Below are 22,829 nucleotides of genomic sequence, written 5' to 3'. Positions count from 1 at the left end.
GAATTTGGGACGAAAGGAGAAGTAGGTATTTGTGTTCAATCTGCTATTTTTCTCACCAGTTTATTGATGGGAAGACTGAGGTTCAGAAAGGCTAAGAGATGTGGCCAAAACAACAATTCTAAGAGAAGCACTTTGCCTTTTTTAAAAGTCCGTGGATAGTGTATTCAGCCAAGCTTATTTCCAAAAGAGACCTGGCAGGTCACATGAAGCAGGTCGGGGACCTCCTTGGAGCAATACAACAATAACATTTATTAAGTGCTTGTTGTATACCCGGCACTGTTCTGATTTCTTTATATATGTTATTAATAATACATTTCATCATCACAACAGCTTTATAGCGTAGGTTACTATTAACATATCCATTTACAGAGGAAGAAAGTAAGACACAAAGAGTTTATTATTTACCCAAAGTCACATAGCTACAAAGTGGAGAAAGCAGCGTGTACACCTCCACCAGGGTTTGGCACTTGGAACTTGTCTAACCCGTGTTGGGGGACACTGTTCAGTGCCTCGGGAGGCTCTTTTAGCTGCTCCCTAGATGCCAGCCCTACCCCCATTAGTCGAGACAGCCAAAAATGTCTCCAGACATCGGCACGTGGTCCCTGCAGGACAGAGTCGCCCCTGATTGAGAATGACTAGCCTGTGCAGATGTGCTTTTCTCCTGACCCCTTGGCTGTGCTACTCCTTGGTTTGGGGTCTGTCGGGGGGCCCCCTTCCCTCATCAGATCTGAACAGCAAATTCCACGATCCCTGGGTCTGTGGGTAGATCCCCTCCCACTCCAAGCACCAATCCTCATCCTACCCCTCTGGGACCCCTTGTCTGTCTGTGCCACTGGATATGAAAAAAAGCAGAGAAATGAAAAGGCAGGGTGCTCAGCTGAGCGGAGCATGGGCGCATTTGGAAAGGCCGAGTCATTAATCTCTCGGCTCTCTCTCTTGCCCTCTTCATCCTCGCAGAGCCAAGGTGAAGAAGGGGGTGAACATCCTGAGCATGCGGATCAGCGAGCCTCGGCAGTGGGACGTCAAGCAGGAGATGGGGAACGGAGGCAAACACCCCACCACCGCCGTGGTATGCCAGCGGCTGGCGCCAGGCGCGCGCAACAGGTAAGAGGGAGGGGCTCCCTCTCTATTGGTGACCCAGGCTTCCAAGACTCGTTCTCTGCCTAAGAGCCCTGCCTTAGACACATGTTAACCACTGCTTAGTGGAGCTGTCACACCTTGGTTTGGCAATTTGGACACCCTTACATTACCAGCATGGCCTTTTGGCATCTCCAGTAGGAAGGGCAGGGCCCTGATTCCCAGGGTCTCTCCTCTTTGGGTTTTGAAACAGAGATTAGTTTGCAAGGTCTAGTCTGCTTTGTGCAGGCTTATTCATTCTCCTCATCTACACTCATGTCCTGGAGGCTGTGTCATCTCCGGTTGCCCTTGCTTATCAGAGGCTGCTTTCATGTAACGTGTTCGCCGTTTGCGCAAAGGGTGTGATTCTGTGATTTATACTAAAAAATACATATTTGGTCTTCGTGCCTGTTCCTGGCACAGAGCTCTGAAAACCCTTGGACTTTCCCAGGATGAGAGCATCAAGGTGTCTGTTGTTTATGTTAATAAGGTGACTTTTGGAAAGGCTCCTATTCACCTTAAGATGCAGGCTGGTTGCCAGGGGGAACCAAGGCTGTGATTAGAAGGCTGGAGTGTTCAATCCCACCTCCCGGTCTCCTGGGAGGAGAGGGGGACTGAAGACTGAGTTGAGTAGCCAGTGGCCAATAGGAGTTAATCAATGGTGCTCATGGAATGAAGCCTCTTTAAAAACAAAACAAAACGAAAAGACTGAGTTTGGAGAGCTTCTGGGGTGGTGATCAGGTGGAGATTTAGGGACAGTAGTGCCTGGAGAGAGCCTGGAAACTTGGCCCCTTTCCCCCTACCTCACCCTGTGCGTGTCTTTCATCTGGCTATTCCTGAGTTATAGCCTTTCATAATAACCGGTATTTTAGTAAGTGAAGTGTTTCTCTGAGTTCTGTGAGCCACTCTAACTAATTAATGGAACCCAAGGAGGGGGTCATGGGATCCTTCAATCTATAGTTGATCGATCTATAATCGATCGGTCAGAAGCATAGGTGACAAGCTGGGCTTGCAATTGGTATCTGAAGGTGAGGGCAGTCTCATGGAACTGAGCCCTCAACCTTTGGGATCAGACACTATCTGTCGATAGAGAGTGTCAGAATTGAGTGGAACAATAGGACAGCCAGCTGGTCAGAGAATTGCATAGTGGTGGTGGAAAAAAAAGACACACATCAGAACTGGTGTCAGGATCATAAAGGATTAGACCTAGTCTTCAGTGAGGAAGAATATAAAAATGAAAGGTGACTCTCAGTGGCAACAAGGCATAAAGGATGCTCTGTGAGCTTCTAGATAGACATCCTGGATTATTTAACATAATTGCTTTCTGTGTATAAAATCAACACTTACTCATCTGAGAATATTTGTGAAAATAGTTAGACAAGAAAGAAACTAAAATAATATATCAATATCTCTTCTGCCTAGGGACTTCCCAGGTGGTGCTAATGGTAATGAACCAACCTGCTAATGCAGGAGATATAAGAGACATGGGTCCGATTCCTGGATTGGGAAGATCCCCTGAAGGCATGGCAACCCACTCCAGTATTCTTGCCTGGAAAATTATATAGACAGAGGAGCCTGGTTGGCTACAGTCCATAGGGTCTTGCAAAGACAGACACAACTGAAGTGACTTAATATGCACACACACATCTACCTAAGGATAATCCACTGCTAATATGTTGGTTCATTTTCTTCTCACATTTTATGCATAGATAACATTTATGTATAATAAATATATAGTAGATTTATTTTTTAACAAATCTGGTATCATAATATATATCCTGTTGTTTAATATCCTAAATATTTCACACACACACACACACGTGTGTGTGTGCTCAGTCGCTCAATAGTGTCCGACTCTGTGGCCCCATGGACTGTAGTCCACCTCTGTCCATGGGATTCTTCAGGCAAGAATACTGGAGTGGGTTGCCATGCCCTCTCCAGGGGATCTTCCTGACTCAGGGATCGAACTTGCGTCTCTTGCATCTCCTGCATCAGCAGGTGGATTCTTTGTCACCAGTGCTGCCACGACCAATATGTATACATGTGTACAAAAATATATAGTCGACTTGTCCATTTCTCTTTTGCTTAAGGTGGCTTCTTAGACTCAAAAAGTTTGATCATTTTTTAGGGCCCTTGATACAGTCTGTCAGCGTCTTTTCTTAAGGGATTAGCACTAGAGGAAGAAATATCCAGCTCCATTATTGGACATATTTTCTTCAGTGAACACTTCGAGGCTGCCAAGAAAAACTCTGCAAATGCTCCACTTCGTTTAAAAACACCCAGTTCTTTTATCTGTAAAACCTCTTCCTCCATCCTGCCTTTAGTGTGCAGCCAGAAAACACATCTGGTGTCCTGAACAGCTTACTAGATCAGACACCAGCCTTCACCATCATGCTCCCAAGAAAGATCCTTAGTACATCTGGGGTTAGGGCTAGGTGTCCAAACGTCTCAACTTGCGAAAACATGGCCAGAAGGAGATGTGTGCATGGGTCCCTTGCTCTAAGCAGGAGATCAGAAATTGAATTAAATCTCCTGAATCAAATGCACATAAAATCTAATTAACCCCACAAGATTAGTGTTGATTATGCAGATTAAAGGGAATGTGTTCATTAACAGGCAGTGGATTTATGTATGTAAATAGCTCTTTAAAAAAAAAAAAAGGTTTATTTTCATTTATTTATTTATTTATTTATGGCTATGCTGGGTCTTCTTTGCTGCACTGAGGCTTTCTTTAGTTGCAGCAAGTGGAGGCTACTCTCTAGTTGCAGTGTACAGGCTTCTCTTGTTGTGGAGCACAAAACTCTAGGGCACAGGCTCAGTAGTTGTGGCGCTCAGGCTTAGCTGTCCTGTGGCATGTGAAATCTTCCCAGACTGGGATTAAAGCCATGGCCCCTGCCCTGGCAGGAGGAATCTTTACCACTTTGACACCTGGGAAACTGTGAGGATATCTCAGTAGGCTATAATCACTGTGTTGGCCAGGCTTGGTCGGTCTCATCTGAAGTCTCAAGTGGGGAAGAATCCATTCCCTAGCTCATGTGGCTGTTGGCAGGATTCAGGTTCAAGGATTGCTGGACAGAGGATGTCAGTATCTAGTTCCTCGCTGGGTATCCCTCTCCATCAGGGCAAGCACCTGGAATGATGCAGGGAGAAAGAAAATGCCAACAAATGGAAGTCATAGTATTTTATAACCTAATCTTGCAAGTGACATATTGGTTATGTCTTATTTCATTAGCGATCTGGGTTCCATTCAAGGGGAGGTGATGACCAAGGGGAGGGTGGATGAGTACCAGGAGATGGGGAAGACTGGGAGTCATTTCACACTGCTTGCCTCACCTCATATACTCTTCAAATTGAGGAGGACTTGTCTGTGAACTCTCCCAGGACAGAAGGAAAGAATTGTATATGCAGAGATAAAGCATGATGGCATTCCAAGCACAGGAGGAAGATGGCAAATATTTAGATGTGTGAGGGTGAGTGATGGTCCTGGGGTGGAAGTAACACCATAAGGAGTTTCAGGGATTAGTCTGGAAGGTTAAGCTTGGCCCTCTCATAGCAGGATGTGAATTACAGACCCATAGTTTAACCTGGCATTTCCTGAGTTGTTTATCTCCTACCCTAATCTTCCAATCAATTTACCCTTTTAATTCAACTTAAGCCAGTTGATTGAAAGGGAAATTTTATGGTTCTACCTGTATTAGTGAGAGTTCTTAGATACTCCTAGAGTGATGATTCTGACTTATTTCAGCAGAAGAGGGATTTATTCAAAGGATATTGCTGGGAAGGCTGTAGAATCAGCTCAGAAAATGGTCAACATCAGCAGAATCTTAGCAACAGCCAAAAACTCGTCCCAAATGGTACTTTATTATGTACCACTTAAACTACTACTCAAGAGTTTTCTCTTTTATAATATTTATTTTCATTTATTTATTTATTTTGCTGTGCCGGGTCTTAGTTGTGACACACGGGATCTTTAGTTGCAGCATGTGGGATCTAGTTCTCTTACCAGGGATTGAACCCAGCCCCACTGCATTGGAAGCTTGGAGTCTTAACCACTGGACCACCAGGTAAACCCAAGAGTTTTCTGTAAATCATCTATGTATTGCTCTGGTTTTTAAAAGTTTCCCTTCATTCTTAGTAATAATGACCTTGAAATCATATATGTAAGTTAGTTTCTAATATGCATTACAATAAGTACAAAACTATAAGAATGATTTAAAGTCATTTCCTTGGTGATTAGAACAGGGGCATCATTTATGCATATTCTTATCATAATAGGGAATATAGCCAATGAGTCACCCAGTGTGGTGGTCACTGCCCTATTCAGGTTCCTCTTGAAACCTTTACACTGCCTATCTGCACCTATGTGAGTGTATTAGTCAGCTAGAGTTGCTGTAACAAACTGGATATTACAGCACAAACTGTTACACCACAAACTGGGTGGCTTATACCGCGCACATTGATCCTTTCACCACTCTAGAGGCCAGAAGTCCAAGATCAAGTTGCTGTCAGTATTGGTTTCTGGCGAGCCCTCTCTTCCTGGCCTTCTTGCCATGTCCTCGCATGGTCTTTCCACTGTGTGTCCATTTGGAAAGAGAGAGCTCAGATGTCGCTTCCTCTTCTGGTTGGGACACTAGTCTGGTCAGATTGGGACCCCATCCTTATAACTCCATGTAGCCTTAATTATATGTATTTTTCAAGGTTTGTTAAACAAGGAGCTGATTTATTTCAGATTTCCCAATAATATTTGATACAGTGTAACTTCTACATCTAAAGAGGGTCCAGAATTTTTCCCGTCTACCTCCTATTTTTTCTTTGTGGCAAAATATACATAACATAAAATTTACTACTTTAACCATTTTAAGAGCAGAGTTCTGTGGCATTAAATGCATCACATTGTTGTGCAATTATTACCACTATCCAGCTCTAGAACTTTTCCATTTTTCGGAACTGAAACTCTGCCCATTAAACAAAGCCATTCCCCACTCCCCCTTCCCCCCAACCCTTGCTACCCTTGTTCTGCTTTGATTCCCTGAATTTGACTATTCTAGATGCCTCATATAGGTGGAATCACACAATATTTGTCCTTGTGTGCTGGGTTATTTCATTTAGCATAATCTCTTTAAGGTTCATCCATGTTACAGCAGGTGTCAAATTATCTTCCTTTTTAAGGCTGAATACTATTCCATTGTATGATATATGTGTACATATTGTTGATTTACTTCGTTGTACACCAGTCACTAACACAGCATTGTAAAGCAACTCTGTGCATGCATGCTAAGTTACTTCAGCCATGTCTGACTCTTCGTGGCCCTATGGACAGTAGTCCACCAGGCTCCTCTGTCCATGGAGCTCTCCAAGCAAGAATACTGCAGTGGGTTGCTGTGCCCTCCTCCAGGGGATCTTCCCAACCTAGAGATCAAATCTGCGGCTCCTGTGGCTCCTGAGGATCCTGCATTATAGGGGGATTCTTTACCACTGAGCCACTGGAGATGCCCAAAGCAACTATACCCCTCCCCTTAAAAAACCATGAGTTAATTACATTTTTAAACCCTTGTTTCTAAATGCTGTCACATTGAGTGTTAAGGTCCCCACATATGAATGTTGCAGTCGGGAGACACAATTCCATCTGTAACACTTGATCTGAAAGCCTACACCTGCATTCTTCATGTCAGTACCCGGAGCCTCTGGGACCCTTTTGCATGTTCATGAAGATTTCTGGGAAAGCATGGGAGTTTTCTTCTTCCCAGGGCAGTCCTTGCAAATGATGGGTGAATGTGGAGCTTGAAAGCCATGCTCCCTCTCCCGTGGTACAGAGGACTCTGAATGGTGACTGATAGCCAAGGTTCCCACAGGAGCAGAATAAGGCTGGGACTTTTCCTGAAATCATACCTTTCCCTTGCATGAATTGTTCCTCTCTCCCTTACCAGTTTTTCCTGGAAAAACTTCCCTTCTCCATCACTTACAAGTGAATCCTCATCTTAGGGTTTGCTTCTAACAAACCCAACTTGTGATTCTCAGAAATGTAAAGGCCCCTGCTTCCTTCCCTGGGGAAACAACCTCTTCTATATACAGTTGGGAGGGAGAACTTGGTAGGAAGACCATCCATTAAAACAGCTGTTTCAATGGAGCACTTTTCTCCTGAAGTCCAGCAGCTCTGAAGCATCCTGTTCACTCTTTCCTGAAGCCACATCCAAAAGCCCTCAGATCCAGGAAGATAGCTTACACGTGGTCCAAACACATGCCTAACTGTGTAGAGTTTAGTTTCCACTCCTCCGAGATCAATGTTGTAGCAGTCTGAGCATCTCAGCAATCACACAACATCAGCGCACAGCCTACTCGATTGTACTTCATCCATCCGGACTGTGAGGCCAATGGAGCAATTAACATCATCTCTGAACCCGATAACTCTAAGTGAAACAAGCACAAATCCAATGCCTCTTTGCAGGCAAAGAGGATGAAAAGCACAGGGAATACATTTTGTGGTTTTCTTGACTGTAAGTTTTATTGTTGCAGTTTTGTGGGTTTTGTTTTTGTTTTTGGGGAGGGGTTGTTTGTTTCTTGGTGGCTGGGCAGTGGCATGCAAAATCTTAGTTACCTGACCAGGGATTGAACCCATGCCCCCTGCAGTGGAAGTGTGGAGACTCAATCACTGAAAATCCCTAAGGGTGCATTCCTTGAGAGGCATCTTCTACTTGCTCTTTTTTCTCCCTTCCACATTCTGCGACTTTTCCAAACCTGGGGTTTAGGCTCATCTGAACATCAGAGGATCAAGAATTTCATAAAGCCTGGGAAGTAAGTCTGTCATGGAGGGAGAGCACAGTTGAGTCCAGGCTCCACAAGTTTATACCATGCTTTTCCCCTAAGTTTCTCTGAGCCTTACTCTCTCAAGTTCATTCCTTCAAGAGAAATGCCAAAAATTAGAATTTTCTGTAAACTGTGGGCATTCTTTATTTAAATTTTACTTATTTAATTTTTTTGAAATATAGTTGATTTACAATTTTAATTTCTGCTTACAGCAAAGCGATACACTTATACATATATGTGTGTCTTTATATATATACATTCTTTCATGTTCTTTTCCATTACGGTTTATTACAGCATACTGAATATAGTTCTCTGTGCTGTCTAGTAAGACCTTGCTGTTTATCCATACTCTATATAATAGTTTGCATCTGCTAACCCCAGCCTCCCAGTCCTTCCCTCCTCTACACCCCCTTTCCCCTGGCAACCGTCAGTCTGTTTTCTATGTCTGTGAATCTGTTTCTGTTTCATAGACAAGTTCATTTGTGTCATATTTTAGATTCCACATGTAAGTGATACCATATGATATTTGTTTTCCTCTTCCTGACTTCACTTAGTATAATCTCTAGTTGCATCCACGTTGCTACAAATACTGGAGTGGATTGCCATTTCCTTCTCCAGGGGATCTTCCCAATCTAGGGATCGAACACCAGGTCTCCTGCATTTTGGGCAGATTCTTTACCATCTGAGACACCAGGGAAGCCCACAAGTGGCGTTATTTCATTCTTTTTTATGGCCATGTAATATTCCACTGTGTGTATGTACCTCATCTTCTTTATTCATTCATCTATTGATGAACATTTAAATTGTTCCCATGTCTTGGCTATTGTAAATAATGCTGCCATAAACATAGGAGTGCATGTATCTTCTCGAGTTTTGTCTGTATATGTGCCCAGGAGTGGGATTGCAAGATCATTTGGTAATTCCATTTTTAGTTTTCTGAGAAACCTCCATACAGTTTTCCACAGTGGCTGCAACAATTTACATTCTCACCAACAGTGTACTAATCTTCCCTTTTCTCCACACCCTCTCTAGCGTTTATTATTTGCAGATTTTTTGATGATGGCCATTCTGACTGTTATGAGGTGATAGATACCTCATCGTAGTTTTGATTTGCATTTCTCTGACCATTGGCAGTACTGAGCATTCTTTCATGTGCCAGCTGATGGGCGTTCTTTTAAGTTAACTGGTAACTCCATATTGGGGATCTTCTGTGGCTCTGAGTGAGACTGACTCCCCCACAAGGGTCACTGAGTCCCACCTGCAAGCCCCCCAACCTGGCCACACACACCTGTGCTGTTATCTCCTGAACACCTGTATTTATTCACTTATGCGTTTCAAAAGTTCCATATTCCGTTTTATTTTTTTAAAACATTAGCATTCATTCAGGGGGAATATATCTCTCTGGGGAAGCAAACACATTACCTCAAAAATAGAAACTTAAATAACAGTAATATTCTGTATGTTTTGTAATGCTTGACAACATACAAAATAATACTCTGTATTTCACAGTTCCCGGCATTTTACAAAATGCTTTGTGTACGTTATTTCAGGAACTCTTTCCCATGGTTTCAGGAACTGAGATTCACGCCATTGGGCAGATAAAGAAAAGAAATAAAGACACTCAGAGGCAGAAAGCATCCACTTGGACATTTGTGCAAATGATTTTTTTTTTAATGTTTGCTTCTAAAATAACCTTCCTGTCTATAAGTACACAGGAAAATCTCATATTCATTGCGTGAATTAAAATTCAATATACAGGGACAGATATTATTGATGTCTGTGTTCATGCGCTCTGTCGCTCAGTCGTGTCCACTTCTTTGCGACCCCAAGGACTGTAGCCCTCCAGGCCTCTCTACCCATGGAATTTTCCAGGCAAGAATACTGGAGGGGGTTGCCATATCCTCCTCCAGGGGCTTGCTGTCTAGCTGGCTGGTATTACCAACAGAAAGCTTGGCACTTGACCTTGGGGTTAGAGATTAGCAAATACCCAGGTGATATTAAAGATGCACTAGTCCCAGATGGAGACGTTCTCTTTTTTCCCTCCTTTATCTTTTATTTTCTTCAGTGCCCTATGTCACTTATAATCAGAAACATGTATTAAAAGCACATTTTAAACCCATATTCCTGAGACTTCCCTGGTGTTCCAATGGTTAAGACCTTGCCTTCTAACACAGGGAGTGCGGGTTTGACCCCTGGTTGGGAAACTAAGCTCTCTCATGGCCAAAAGACCAAAACATAAAACAGAAGCAACATTGTAACAAATTCAATAAAGACTTTAAAAACAGCCTACATCAAAAAAAGTCTTTTTAAACAATTAAGAAAATAAACCCATATTCCACATCTTATGTAACTATTACCATAAATATAAATGGAAGTAGTAGTGTTAGTCACTCAGTCATTGACTCTTTGCGACCCCATGGACTGTATGTAGCCGGCCAGGCTCCTTTTGTCTGTAGAATTCTCCAGGCTAGAGTACTGGAGTGGGTTGCCATTCTCTTCTCCAGGGGACCTTCCTAACCAAGGGATTGAACCCCAGCCTATAGCATTGCTGGCAAATTCTTTACCATCTGAGCCACTAGGGAAGCCCCATAAATATAAATACTTTTATACGTGTACTTTTATGCAGTTGCCGTCAGTCTGTGACAGAGCCTCTTTCGTAACTCAACATGGCCAAAGCCCTTTGCCTGCCCCAAACTTAATTTGTTAATTATCTGCCTAACAACTTATTAAGTAGATGAACCTGAATTAATTTAGAGAGCCCTATATTGTAAGGCTTCTTGGTGGTGTGTTCCTACCTATTTCATATAAATAAATCAGTGGTGTACATTTCCATGACTATATAGTACCTTCCCATCCCTCTCTTCCTAGGAGATTGCAGAGGGTCTAGAGATGCTGCAGGTGATACTTGCAAACCCAGGTTACAGATGTGGGTGGTCAGCTGCCAGCTAAAAGGGTGCCCACATGGAAGTCAGACCATTTAACCAGGGGCTGCTGACTTAAGGCAGCCAGACAGGTAACCTTGCATGCTGGGAGAGGTAGGTGGAGGGCAGGAAGGACTGCATCCACTGAGGAAATGCTGGAAACTTCCCAGCTGAGAACATAGGCCCAGTGTTGCCTGACCTCTGGATTTTTCTAGAACAGCTGAAAACCCAGACTGTCCTAGAAAATTTCTCGATTTTTAAAAGTTCGGATACTTAAAATCACTGTGCCGATCAAACAGAAGGAATATTGTTCAGGAAAATAGCCCATCAGCAAGTGAATTGTGCAAAAGTGGCCAGTTTGAGCCCGTCGTACGTTACACTTTGGGTAAAATCATGCCTGCCTTCTTTAGGGGGTTAATTGCCTGTATCTTCGAGGCATCAAATTGACAGCAAAATAGCCCTCCTGGGCGTGGATGGGGTGTCTCTTTAGGAGGGACTTTTAAGTGAGGCTAGGCCTTTCAAAGACTCAGCTCACCTTCATGGTATACCACATACAGGAGCCCTTCTAAACAGATAAGTGGCATGACACCCTTTTGGTTCTAGCTCCTGTTATAAACTCACCTCTATCCTCCCGTACCTTATTCTCACTCACCATTTACCTTCATTAAGCATCAGCCCTACCAGGAAACCTGTCTGGGACATGGTATTTCCTCCTTTCCAGCCAGCATCCCCCAGCCGGGCTAGACAGGGGATATCTTCTGGGTCCATGCACTTCCCTAGAAAAACCCAGTGATGCTCATCTTACTCTTCCTTTTGCCCAGAGCAACAGCTGCTGCCGCCGCCGCCAAGCCCCTCAGTCATCACACTTCAGGGATGCTCTCCCTCTGGAGGAGATTAGGTCACTCAGGCAGGTCATAAAAGGAGAAGGGCTTTTACAAAAGCAAAGATCATTGAAAACTGAAAATGGTGAATAAGATGCCCATTGGTATTCTTTTTAGCAGCCTCGATCACAGACCTTCCTTCTATTCACAGCTCTTTGTTTTAGGGAATTCTGGAGCATGCTTAGACCTGCTGCGTGTAAACACTTTCAGCAGAGCTTCTGGGAATGATCCACGAAGATAATCTGCTTTTCCCTGAAAGAAATGGCCCAGACTGAGTTCCTTCTTTATGAGCTATTTGAAGATAGCACAGAAAATCTGCAAAGCAAACTCCCTTGAATGAAAACCACCCAGTCAATGAGGTGAAGCCTGCTTTTCAGGCCCCCCAAGGAAGAAGTCGAAAGCATCCTGACTCGGCCCACCCTAAACTCGTAGCAGGCTCCTGTCAATCTCTGTGGCAGAGAATTTATTGACATACATATTGTGTGTTCTCTGTAAAATATTCACTTTCCTCCCGCTTTCAGCTGTGACAAAGGTTAAGACCCAAGATAGTTGTGGTTATTGGTATTTTCTGTGATTTATAGAAGCTAAACTCTCCCAAGGGAATTTGCTGGAAGCCCCCAGGGGTGGGGGAACAGGCAGAGAAGAGGCTTGAAGGTGCTTGAGAAAAGAAGAGGTTTTCCTTGGAGACCCAAGAACTGGTTCTATCATCGAACCTTGATCTGATGTCTGAAATGGGCATTTGTTCTCCTTTTCCCTGGTGCTGTTTAAAATCAGAGCATCCAATCATAGTAAATGAAGTAAATCAGACAGAGAAAGACAAATACCATGTGATATCACTTATATGTGGAATCTAGAACATGACACAAATGAACTTATTTAAAAAACAGAAAACAAACTCACAGAGAAAACAAATTTATGGTTACCAAAGGAGAAAAGGGGGAGAGAGGGATAAATTAGGAGTTTGGAATGAACATATACACACTGCTATATATAAAATAGATAAACAACAAGGACCTACTGTATAGTTCAGGGAATGGCATTCAATAGCTTGTTATAAGGGAAACAAATCCTTTAAACTGAGGAATAGTTGATTTACAGTGTTTCAGGTATACAACAAAGTGATATGTTATATGTATGTTTCAGGTGTAATATATACTATATATAGATACATCACATGATATATATGTGTATATATGTTTTGGCCTCCCCATATACTGTAAATATTAATATATAATATAATGTGCTGTGCTCTGTCACTCAGTCGTGTCTGATTCTTTGCGACCCCATGGACTATAGACCCCCCAGGCTCCTCTGTCCTTTGGGATTTCCCAGGCAAGAACACTAGAGTGGGTTGCCATGCCCTCCTCCAGGATGTATATATAACATATATATTATATATTTATATAATATAGGTATATATACATACACACACACACACACACACATATATATATGTGTATTTATATATGTTTTGAGCTTCCCCAATGGCTCAGCAGGTGAAGAATCTGCCTGCTCCTATTGATAATTGTCCACTGTTAACAACCTAGGCTTAAGGCATATGAATCACAGGTTAACTTTGATTATATCTTTCTTTTCCTTTGTTCAGACTAGTTGCAGGGAATTTGGGGAGGTGGGTTTGGGCATGTACACTTAGGGTATATAAGGTTTTCACTAAAACTGTTTGGGGTTCTTGGCTAAGAGAAGACTCTGCCCTGGGCCCACCGATATAATAAACTGCACTCCACAAAAAAAAAAAAAAAAAAAAAAAACAATCTGCCTGCAGTGGAGGAGGAACAGGAGACGCAGGCTCAATCCCTGGGTTGGGAAGACCCCCTGGAGAAGGAAATAGCAACCATTCCCGTATTCTCACCTGAAAGATCCCATGGACAGAGGAGCCTGGCGGGCTACAGTCCATGGGGTCACAAAGAGTCAGATACAGCTGAGTGATTAAGCACAAGCATGTAAGTTTCAGATGTGCAGCAATATCACTTTACTGTGTACCTGAAACACTGTAGATCAACTGTACTTCCATTTAAAGTTTATATTAAATTAAAAAAGAAAGTAGAGCACTCACGGTTTATCATCCCATCAAGGCTGCTGACAGTGAAGGTCATCAGATTCTCCAAGGGCATTGCTTCCACAGAGAAGGGGTGGATGCTGGGAGTCGAAACCAGTGTTTAGGGCAAGGCACCTGGGAATCTGCACCATGGTGGGCGCTTTGCACACACAGTCCCCATTTCCCCCAAACCCTACAGTCACATTCACACAGCCAGTTTTCAGATGATGGTCTCATGTACAAGAGGTTGTGGTTTCCAAGAATGTTCTCGACAGGTCTGTTCTCCACGCCCCTATCCTGCCTACTCTCCTTGATCTTATTTCCCCTGAAGAGGAGAATTCCTTGTCTCCCCTCCTCAAACCTGGGTTGACCTTAGTGACTGCCTGGCCTCCAGTGTACAGCAGAAGTGATGCCATGTAATTTTGAGCGAGCCAGGTCCCCAAAGAGCCAGAAGACAGCACATAAGCATCCCAGTACCCTGAGGCCACCATACTATGAGAAAGCCCCACTCTTCCTGTGAAAAGACCACAGCAAGGCACCCTCATCAAGGGAGAGAACAGTGTCCAGCCACCACCCAGCCAAGCCCTTCTGGAATTCTTTTTTTTTTAATGTTTATTTATTTGGCTACACCTGGTCTTATGGCAGCATGTGGGATCTTTGCTCTTTTTTGTGGCATGTAGGATCTTTAGTGTTGGCATGGGAATTCTTAGTTGCAGTATATGGGATCTGGTTCCCTGACCAGGGATTGAACCTGGTCCCCCTGCATTGGGAGCACAGTGTCTTACCCACTGGACCACCAGAGAAGTCCCCCTTTCAGAATTCTTGGTTCCTAATGAAAATATCATTTTGTACCACTACTTTTGGAGGGTGACTTATGACATCACAGCAAGTAACTGGGACACAGAGGGGTTGAACTCCTTGCCATCCTCACACAGCTATTCAGGACCATTTTAACCCTGTTCTGTCTGATCCTAATCCCCCTGCACACACACACACACACACACACACACACACACACACACACACTCTTCTCCTGCCACAAGGAAGAGAACCCTAAAAACAGAGATGCTGAAAGACTGGCACCAAAGGGCCCTTCCCAGCCCTGCATCACCTTTAGAAACTTATTTCTTGGCTTAATGCATCCAAGCCTCATTGAAAGCCTTTCATGGTCAGAATGAGGAGTTTTCTGTTTTCTTCTTTTCATCTCAGCCTGGTGTGTGGTCCCCAGCTCAAACGGAAAATGTATAAATACATCTCTCAGCATCTGTCCTGAAATGACTTATTGTCGTGCGTTAATGAGTCCCTCAAGCTCTTGCCAGACCAGTAATTAACCATAAAGAGAGGATGTGGAGCTGACGCTGTGGCCTCTGACTAGAGCAGGTGCATTTCTGAACCCATGCTCCTGCCCCCAAAACCCCATTTGACCCAGAGGTGTGGATGAAGTTGTTCCTACATTAGTGGTCCTCAGCAAACTATGTACTAGATAGGCACCCCCCCACCTTGTGGGGACAATACTGTCATGCCTCGAGGCTCCATGTATTATTACCCTGGACGTGTTCAGAATCCTCCTGGCCACCACCAAGCTGCCATGAGACCCTGGTTTTTATCCATGTTGTCTAAATCCTTTAAATCTAGGGACCCTTGTTCAGATTGAGGGTCCTTCTCACATTTGACTGCTCTTCACCAGAAAGTGGCAAACTGCAGTGGAAATGAACTGTTTCCCTTTATAGAAAAGAAATTTTTAACATTTTTATTAGGGAATCTAGTTGCTTTACAAGGTTGTGTTAATTCCTGCTATCCAGCAAAGTGGCTCAGCTATATGTATACATATATCCCCTCTTTTTTAGATTTCCTTCCCATCTAGGTCATGACAGAAGATTGAGTAGAGTTCCCTGTGCTATACAGTAGGTTCTCATTAATTATCTGTTTGATACATAGTAGTGTGTAGAAGGAAATGGCAACCCACTCCAGTGTTCTTGCCTGGAGAATCCCGGGACGGGGAAGCCTGGTGGGCTGCCGTCTATGGGGTCGCACAGAGTCGGACACGACTGAAGTGACTTAGCAGCAGCAGCAACAGCAGTGTGTATATGTTAATTCCAATCTCCCAATTCATCCTTCACCCTTACCCTCCTTGGGGCCCATATATTTGTTCTCTATGTCCGTATCTCTGTTTCTGCTTTGCAAATAGGTTCGTCTATACCATTTTTCTAGATTCTACATATATGAACCTTAATATACATTATGTGTTTTTAATGCTATTTTTTTCTGCACCAGAAGTAAAAGCTTTGCTCACCTGGTGCCTCCATTCACAAATATCCCATGAAGCAATATGGTACTGTGAATACTAACGTGGCCTCTAGAGTCAGCCAGGCAACTCGGGTTGAAGACTCAACTTTTCTACTTGGAAGCTGTGTGTCTTTGTGCTTGTGAGTCCATCTCCTTGGGTCTTATCTGATATGTGAGATGATAAATAACCATAGTACCTTCCTCGTGGAGTGCTTGTGAGGATTAAAGGAATCGGTTTATGTGAAGAACCCATGTAGAGTGTTGGTTCTTGTATTTTCCATGGAGCAAATCTTCCTTCAGTTCTTCCTGACTTCTTCACACAGCAGTCCACACTTCCTTGTCCTCTTAAGGGTGACAGAGACACACTCTTCTTTCTTAAGTGTAGCAAATGTCAGCCACGGAAGCACACTGTCCTGCTGACTAACCCATCGTCCCCAGCATCCCCCTGGAAGCTCCGTTCTGCCCGCCCTCCGCCTCCTCCCCGCCCGCCCTCCACCTCCTCCCCATGCTGGTCCTCTTGGCTCATGATGGATGCTGTTTCAGTGGCTGGTTGACTGTGGACTTTACTCCCACCCTCAGGACAACCTGAGTTTAGAAGGCGTGGAGAGATGTATATCAGAGGAACAGCAGTCGCCCATGGGCACCTGTCGGTTCCTTGCTTGGGCTGTTTATAAGCCAGCCCCAAAGGTCTAAGGCTTATTGTAATTTTTCACATTTTCCCCTTCTGCTTTTATTACATGTACTCTTCATTTATTTTGGGGAGAGGAGGGCAGGTAATACATCCACACATTTCCAAACTCAAAATGTAGACAGATCAACATGCTGAAATCTACATCTGCCTTCCCGTTACCCAGCTCCCTTCCCCGGAGGTCATCAGAATTCACACTTTATCACATCCCTTTTCAGAGATATTTTATACATATGAAAACACACACATATATATATTCTCCCCCACATTTCAATTTTAAACAATGTTGCTTCCTTTTTCACCTATTAATAATAATATACCTTGTAATTTTTCCATATCAGTGCAGAAAGTTCTTTATTCAACTTTTCTAAAAAGTATCACAGGGACTTCCCCGGTGGTCCAGTGGCTAAGACTCACCACTACCAATGCAGGGGGCCCAGGTTTGATCCCTAATCAGGAAACTAGATCCCACATGCTGTAACTAAGAGTTTGCATGCCATAACCAAAAAATCCTGCATGCCACAACTAAGATCAAAGATCCCATGTGCTGCAACTAAGACCCATCACAATCAAATAAGTAAATATTTTTTAAAATGTCTTTGTTGTTCAGTTGCAAAGTCGTGTCTAGCTCTTTGTGACCCCATGGACTGCAGCACACCAGGCTTCCCTGTCCTTCACTATCTCCCAGAGTTTGTTCAAATTCATGTCTGTTGAATCAGTGATGCTATCTAACCATTTTATCCTCTGTCATTGCCTTTTCCTCCTGCCTTCAGTCTTTCCCAGCATCAGGGTCTTTTCCAATGAGTTGGCTCTTCGCATCAGGTGTCCAGGCTATTGGAGCTTCAGCTTCAGCATCAGTCCTTCCAATGAATATTCAGGACTGATTTCCTTGAGGATTGACTGGTTTGATCTTGCAATCGAAGGGACTCTCAAGAGTCTTATCCAGCACCACAGTTCAAAAGCATCATTATGTTCCTTTTTTGAAAAGCATCACATATTATGGCATATGGCATCATTTATCTGAACCAACACCCTATTATTAGCTGGCCTTGAGCTGCTACTACCTTTTCCCTCAAATGTAACTTTGAATCACTTTGTCCAAACACCGTCTTGAACATCTGTGATTGTATCTGTGAAGTGAATTGCAGAAGTGAGCTAGCTAGGAAAATGGTACAGGTATTTGCAAAGGTGATGAGTATTGACATGTTACATAGAAACTCTATTGATTTACACCATCCACCCACACCCACACATTGCTAACAAGCTCTTTGATCTCTTGATGCTTGCATTTTTTTTTTTCACATGAATGACTGGGCTTGCAAGTAGCCTGAGAGTAAAACTCTACCTGGGAATTGTGGTGTGGATTTTTAGGGTTTCAGTTCACCCTGGTGACTCCTGGGAAGTTCTGGAGTGGCATTTGTGGGCCTGCCATGTCTCTGGAGTATCTCCCCTGGGTGTGCAGTGGGTCTTCCATCTCGATAGATACATTCATAATTTATGGACAGGTGTGGGCTTCCACACCAGGGGCTTCCTTGGTGGCTCAGGTGGTAAAGAATCCGCCTGCAGTGTGGGGGATCTGGGTTTGATCCCTGGGTTGGGAAGATCCCCTGGAGAAGAGGATGGCTACCCACTCCAGTATTCTGGCCCGGGGAATCCCATGGACAGTGTACAGGCTGTACATTAGGTTTCTTCTCTTTTTCTCTCTTTGGCTATGCTGGGTCTTTGTTGCAGCCCGCAGGCTCTTCATTGTGGTGTGTGGGCTTCTGTCTAGTTGCAGAGTGCCCAAGCTCAGTCATTGCAGCTCAAGGGCTTCTCTAATTGCAGCACACAGACTTAGCTGCCCCATAGCACGTGGGATCTTACTTCCCAGACCAGGGATCGAACCCATGTCCCCTGCATTAAAAGGCAGATCGTAAATCACTGCCCCCCCCCAGCCCCAGGGAAGTGCCTATATTAGGTCTCTTCTAAATTTTCAGCTAATCTGAGCTCTGTATTTTCTCCCCAGTCCGAGCCCCCACCCACTCTTCTCCAATGGCCAAAGTGTTCTGTTTAAAACATAAATTGAATCATACAACCTCTTTATTATTTTCACCTTCCAGAGCTCCTCATCTCACCTGGAGAATCACATCCAGCTCTCACATCACATTCAGTTCTTCACCATGAGCTCCAAGGCCCTGGAGGTGCTCTGGCCCCTGCCCATCTCTCTATCTTTTCCTTTATGTTTCTCTCGTCGATCACCAGTCTTCTTCCACCCTGGCTCCTGTGGGACCTGTCACTCCTGAGCCAAGCTTCTTCCTGCCACAGGGCCTTTGCATCTGCTATTCCCTCTGACTGGACTCTTTGGAGGACCAGATCGTTCAGCATTTTAGGTCCTAGCTCAAGTGTCTTATTCTCAGAGAGACCATCTGTGACCACTCACATGCATTGCTGATTTTCTCTTCTTTCTAGAACTCACCAGTATGAAATTACCTGTTTGTTTATCATCATCTCTCCCCTCAAGAAAGTAGACTCTATGAAGGAAAGAAGAGACTTACCCATTCTTAGTGCTTAGATCAGTTCCTAGCACAGAGCAGGGACTGAAATCATCACTCAGTGAATAAGCACATGAATGATCTTTGCAACAAATATCAAATTATCTTGCCTGTAGTTTACAGATGAAAAATAGGGGTCAGAGGGCCCTTGTGCTCAGAGTATGAGGTATTTACTGAATGACTCAATAAATAAAAGATGCTAGTTGTGCTGTATTGTGTTAGAGCATGTTGACCCATTGTACAGATGAAGGAATAAGCTGAGAGAGTCTGTATGAGCTGGAAGAACCATGTCCCGGAAGCCGGTGATGGGAGCCCCAAGGTTTTGCAAGAGACATACAAGGGGAAACCAGATCCACCGTGCTCCAGGCTTCCTCCCCACCCTGAACACACTCTTCTAGTTCTCATCTTCTCTGTAGCTGTGAAAGAGGAAGTGACATCCTGTTCACCCACTAGGGGATTTATGAAACAATTTGTGTAATATATGCCAGCGTGGTAGTAAGAACTCCTAGACTTACAGACATTTCCCTAAAATGTCATTCTCATTGGTGAGAGCTTAACAGCTTCGCCCAAGCCTGAAACGTATTAGTCATAAAGGAAATATTGGATTGGTCAAAAAGTTCCTTTGGGTTTTTCCATAAGATGTTATAGAAAAACCCGAACAGACTTTTGGCCAACTCAGTACAACACTATTTCATCTTGATATCTCATGCTAGGCTGCCACACGGGACTCAGAGACATACAGGAAGCACAACTGTTTGGGCTGTGCCCCACAGTGCTTGGGAACTAAGGAGGCTTCCAATCTTGCATTCTGATTACCTATTAAACCCACACAGGAGGGAACCTTTGACACACATCAGCCTGATTGGAGAGTCTGAGAGTGAAGACCTGAGTTTTTGTATTTGTCTTTGTATTCAAGACTCAATAATTACCCTGCCAGGCACTGGGAATATATATGAGGGACCATAGAACAGTTATGGACTCTGACCTCATGCACCTCACTGTGCATTTGAAAAGATGGAAAATGTTCAAATAAGCACACCAAGAAATAATCTCTAGCAACACCAGGAAATACTGTGAAGAAAAGGTATGTAGCATTTAAGAATTCACAATAAGACAGTGTATTACTTAGCATACAGGTCAATTGCTTGTAAAAGGGACCTTGTTGAAGATGGTGTGAATTAAAGGTGAAAGAAAACATTATCTTCCTGTTACACAGGGGTCGAAAATGGTTTTGTGCCTCTACTGTGCACTGCCATCAGAAACCCAGGTTCCTTCCTAGTTGCTCAGCTACCACGAGCAGGCTGCCCTCGCCCACATGATCCAAGATGGCACAATAGCCTAGCCAAGGGGAAGATGACAAGGAGAGAGGGCTGTGGATGTCAGACCATGGAGAAGTGTTTCAGTTATTACCTGAGGAGCAATGAGAAGTCTTTAAAATATTTGAAGCAGGATGATGGCATGATCACATTTATGTAAACAATATTCCTGGTAAATGCATAAGAAACACACTGGGAGAGAGGGGTCCAAGAAGATATAAGCATCCAGTTAGGGACTTCCCTAGCAGCCCAGTGGCTAAGGATGTGTGCTCCCAATGCAGGGGGCCCTGGTTCGATCCCTAGCCAGGGAACTAGATTTCAGTCCACGCTGAAGGTGGCAGAGAAGAGAGAACTAGATTCCCACATGCCGCAACTAAACATCCTGCATACCACAACAGAGATTAAAGATCCTGAGTGCTGCAATGAAGACCTGGATAAGCCAAATAAATAAATATGTATATGTGTATGTCTGTGTATTTTAAAACCATGCAGTTAGACTAGAACACTGGACCAAAATAAGGATAAGGTGTCTGTTCTGTCTCCTCACCACTGTCTTCTCCCACACGTCTCTGAAAGACCAGAGACCTCAACCCTCTCTCTCCTCTGCCACCTTCCATCTCGACTGGCACAAGGCATTCTGAAGGGCAGCCAAAATCCCTGAGTTGGTCAATACACTTTATATTTTTGTTCAGGAGGAAAAAAAGTCTGGAAAAGAGGCAGTCACTTAGCAAAGAGAGATTATTCTAATAACCTTAAATTAGTCCTCTAGACCGCTCCCTACTTTCTCTCCTCCAAGACATAGTGACAGCTTGTTCTGTAGGCTGCTCTCCATGCCTCTCCTGGGTAACTTAATAACTTTTTTCTTTCCATTTTCCACATCACATTAATTCTTCATAAGTGGTCCTTATTATTCCTTACGTGTTCCGTCTCAAGTGCAGTCTTTTCTCACCAGTGGTGTGTAAACTAGGCCAGCTAAATGGCAAAGACACCTCATCCATCATGATTTTAATTTTCCACCTTGGGAGGAAGCACTGAGGCTTAAGTTAAGGATAAAAGCAAGTCACCTTAATACTTCACTGGCTCTTTGGCCAAGGATGTTACCCTCGCATTTCTGCACTGGGGTGAACAAAAGGAAGCTACTCTCTAGAAATCACATGGATCACCATGTAGGTTTGCATGGCTTTGGATAAAAGGGTCAACTGACAGAGGCTCCCCCCACCCTAGATCATGGATTTAGAAAGAAAGAAAGTGATTCCTTTTTCGTTTAAATGTTTGAGTTTGTGAGGCAGATCCAGTCTGCAAAGGCATCAGGGGCCCAGACTCCTGCCAACTTGTTGCTCCAACGAAATTGTCACTGTGGTGGACACAATCCAAGATGGCTCTTCACCACTGAAAAGTTTGGCTTCTGGGGAGGGACCAAGGGAAGGCAGGGGGCCTGCCTCTTCTATTTAAAGGCAGAACCCAGAAGTTACACATGTCACTTCCACTCCCAGTCCATTAACAGAGTGTACATATGTGGTCATACCTAGCTGCAAGGGAAGCTGGAAATTGTCATCTCTTATCTCAATTACTCATATGCCATGCTAGAAGAGCATAATGGAAGGAGGAGGGAGATAGTATTATCTGACACTGTAGGAATTTGAAAATGTGCAGAGCATGAATGTTGAAGGAAAACCAAGATGGAAGCAAGAGAAGGAAGAGTGGTCACTCTGACATAGAAGAATGTCCAGTAATCAGACATCAGAGCCAGTCTTTTTTAATTGAAGCTTTCTTGTTTTCTTATTTATTTCTTTACTTTTGGCAGTGCCTGGTCTTCAGTGCTGTTCGTGGGCTCTCTCTAGTTGTAGTGCTCAGGCTCCTCATTGTGGTGGCTTCTCTTGTTGCAGAGAGCAGGCTCTGGAGTGCAGGCTCAGTAGTTGTGGTAAATGGGCTTAGTTGCCCTGCAGCATGTGACATCTTCCCAGACCAGGGATCAAACCCATCTCCCCTGCATTGCCAGGTGGATTCTTAACCACTGGACCACCAAGGAAGTCCTCAAAGCCAAAGTCTTGGCAGCCCCTGGAGCACAGGCTGGAGGGAGATCACCCAGCCAGGAAGCAGAGAGGGCAAGTGCAGACGGCAGACCTGGGCAGAGTTTTCAAAAATCTTCAAAGACGTGAGCGAGAACCAAGAGGGCACAGGAGAGCTGGTCAGCAATATGCAATGCTGAATGTTTGAAGCTGCCATAGCC

General features: G+C 44.0%; 1 protein-coding gene across 1 annotated transcript in view; it reads left to right on the top strand.

Annotated features, from left to right (window-relative positions):
• The window catches only part of TMEM132C (transmembrane protein 132C), a 452,167-nt gene that overhangs the window by 287,165 nt on the left and 142,173 nt on the right, over positions 1–22,829 (top strand). The window contains exon 3 of the mRNA XM_043489026.1: positions 958–1,104. Coding sequence (XP_043344961.1) covers positions 958–1,104 — 147 coding nt within the window. The remainder of the gene's footprint in view (positions 1–957; positions 1,105–22,829) is intronic.

The sequence above is a fragment of the Cervus canadensis genome, chromosome 1, assembly GCF_019320065.1.
Source record: "Cervus canadensis isolate Bull #8, Minnesota chromosome 1, ASM1932006v1, whole genome shotgun sequence".
Lineage (NCBI taxonomy): Eukaryota > Metazoa > Chordata > Mammalia > Artiodactyla > Cervidae > Cervus > Cervus canadensis.
This window is presented reverse-complemented; position numbering and strand designations above follow the sequence as displayed.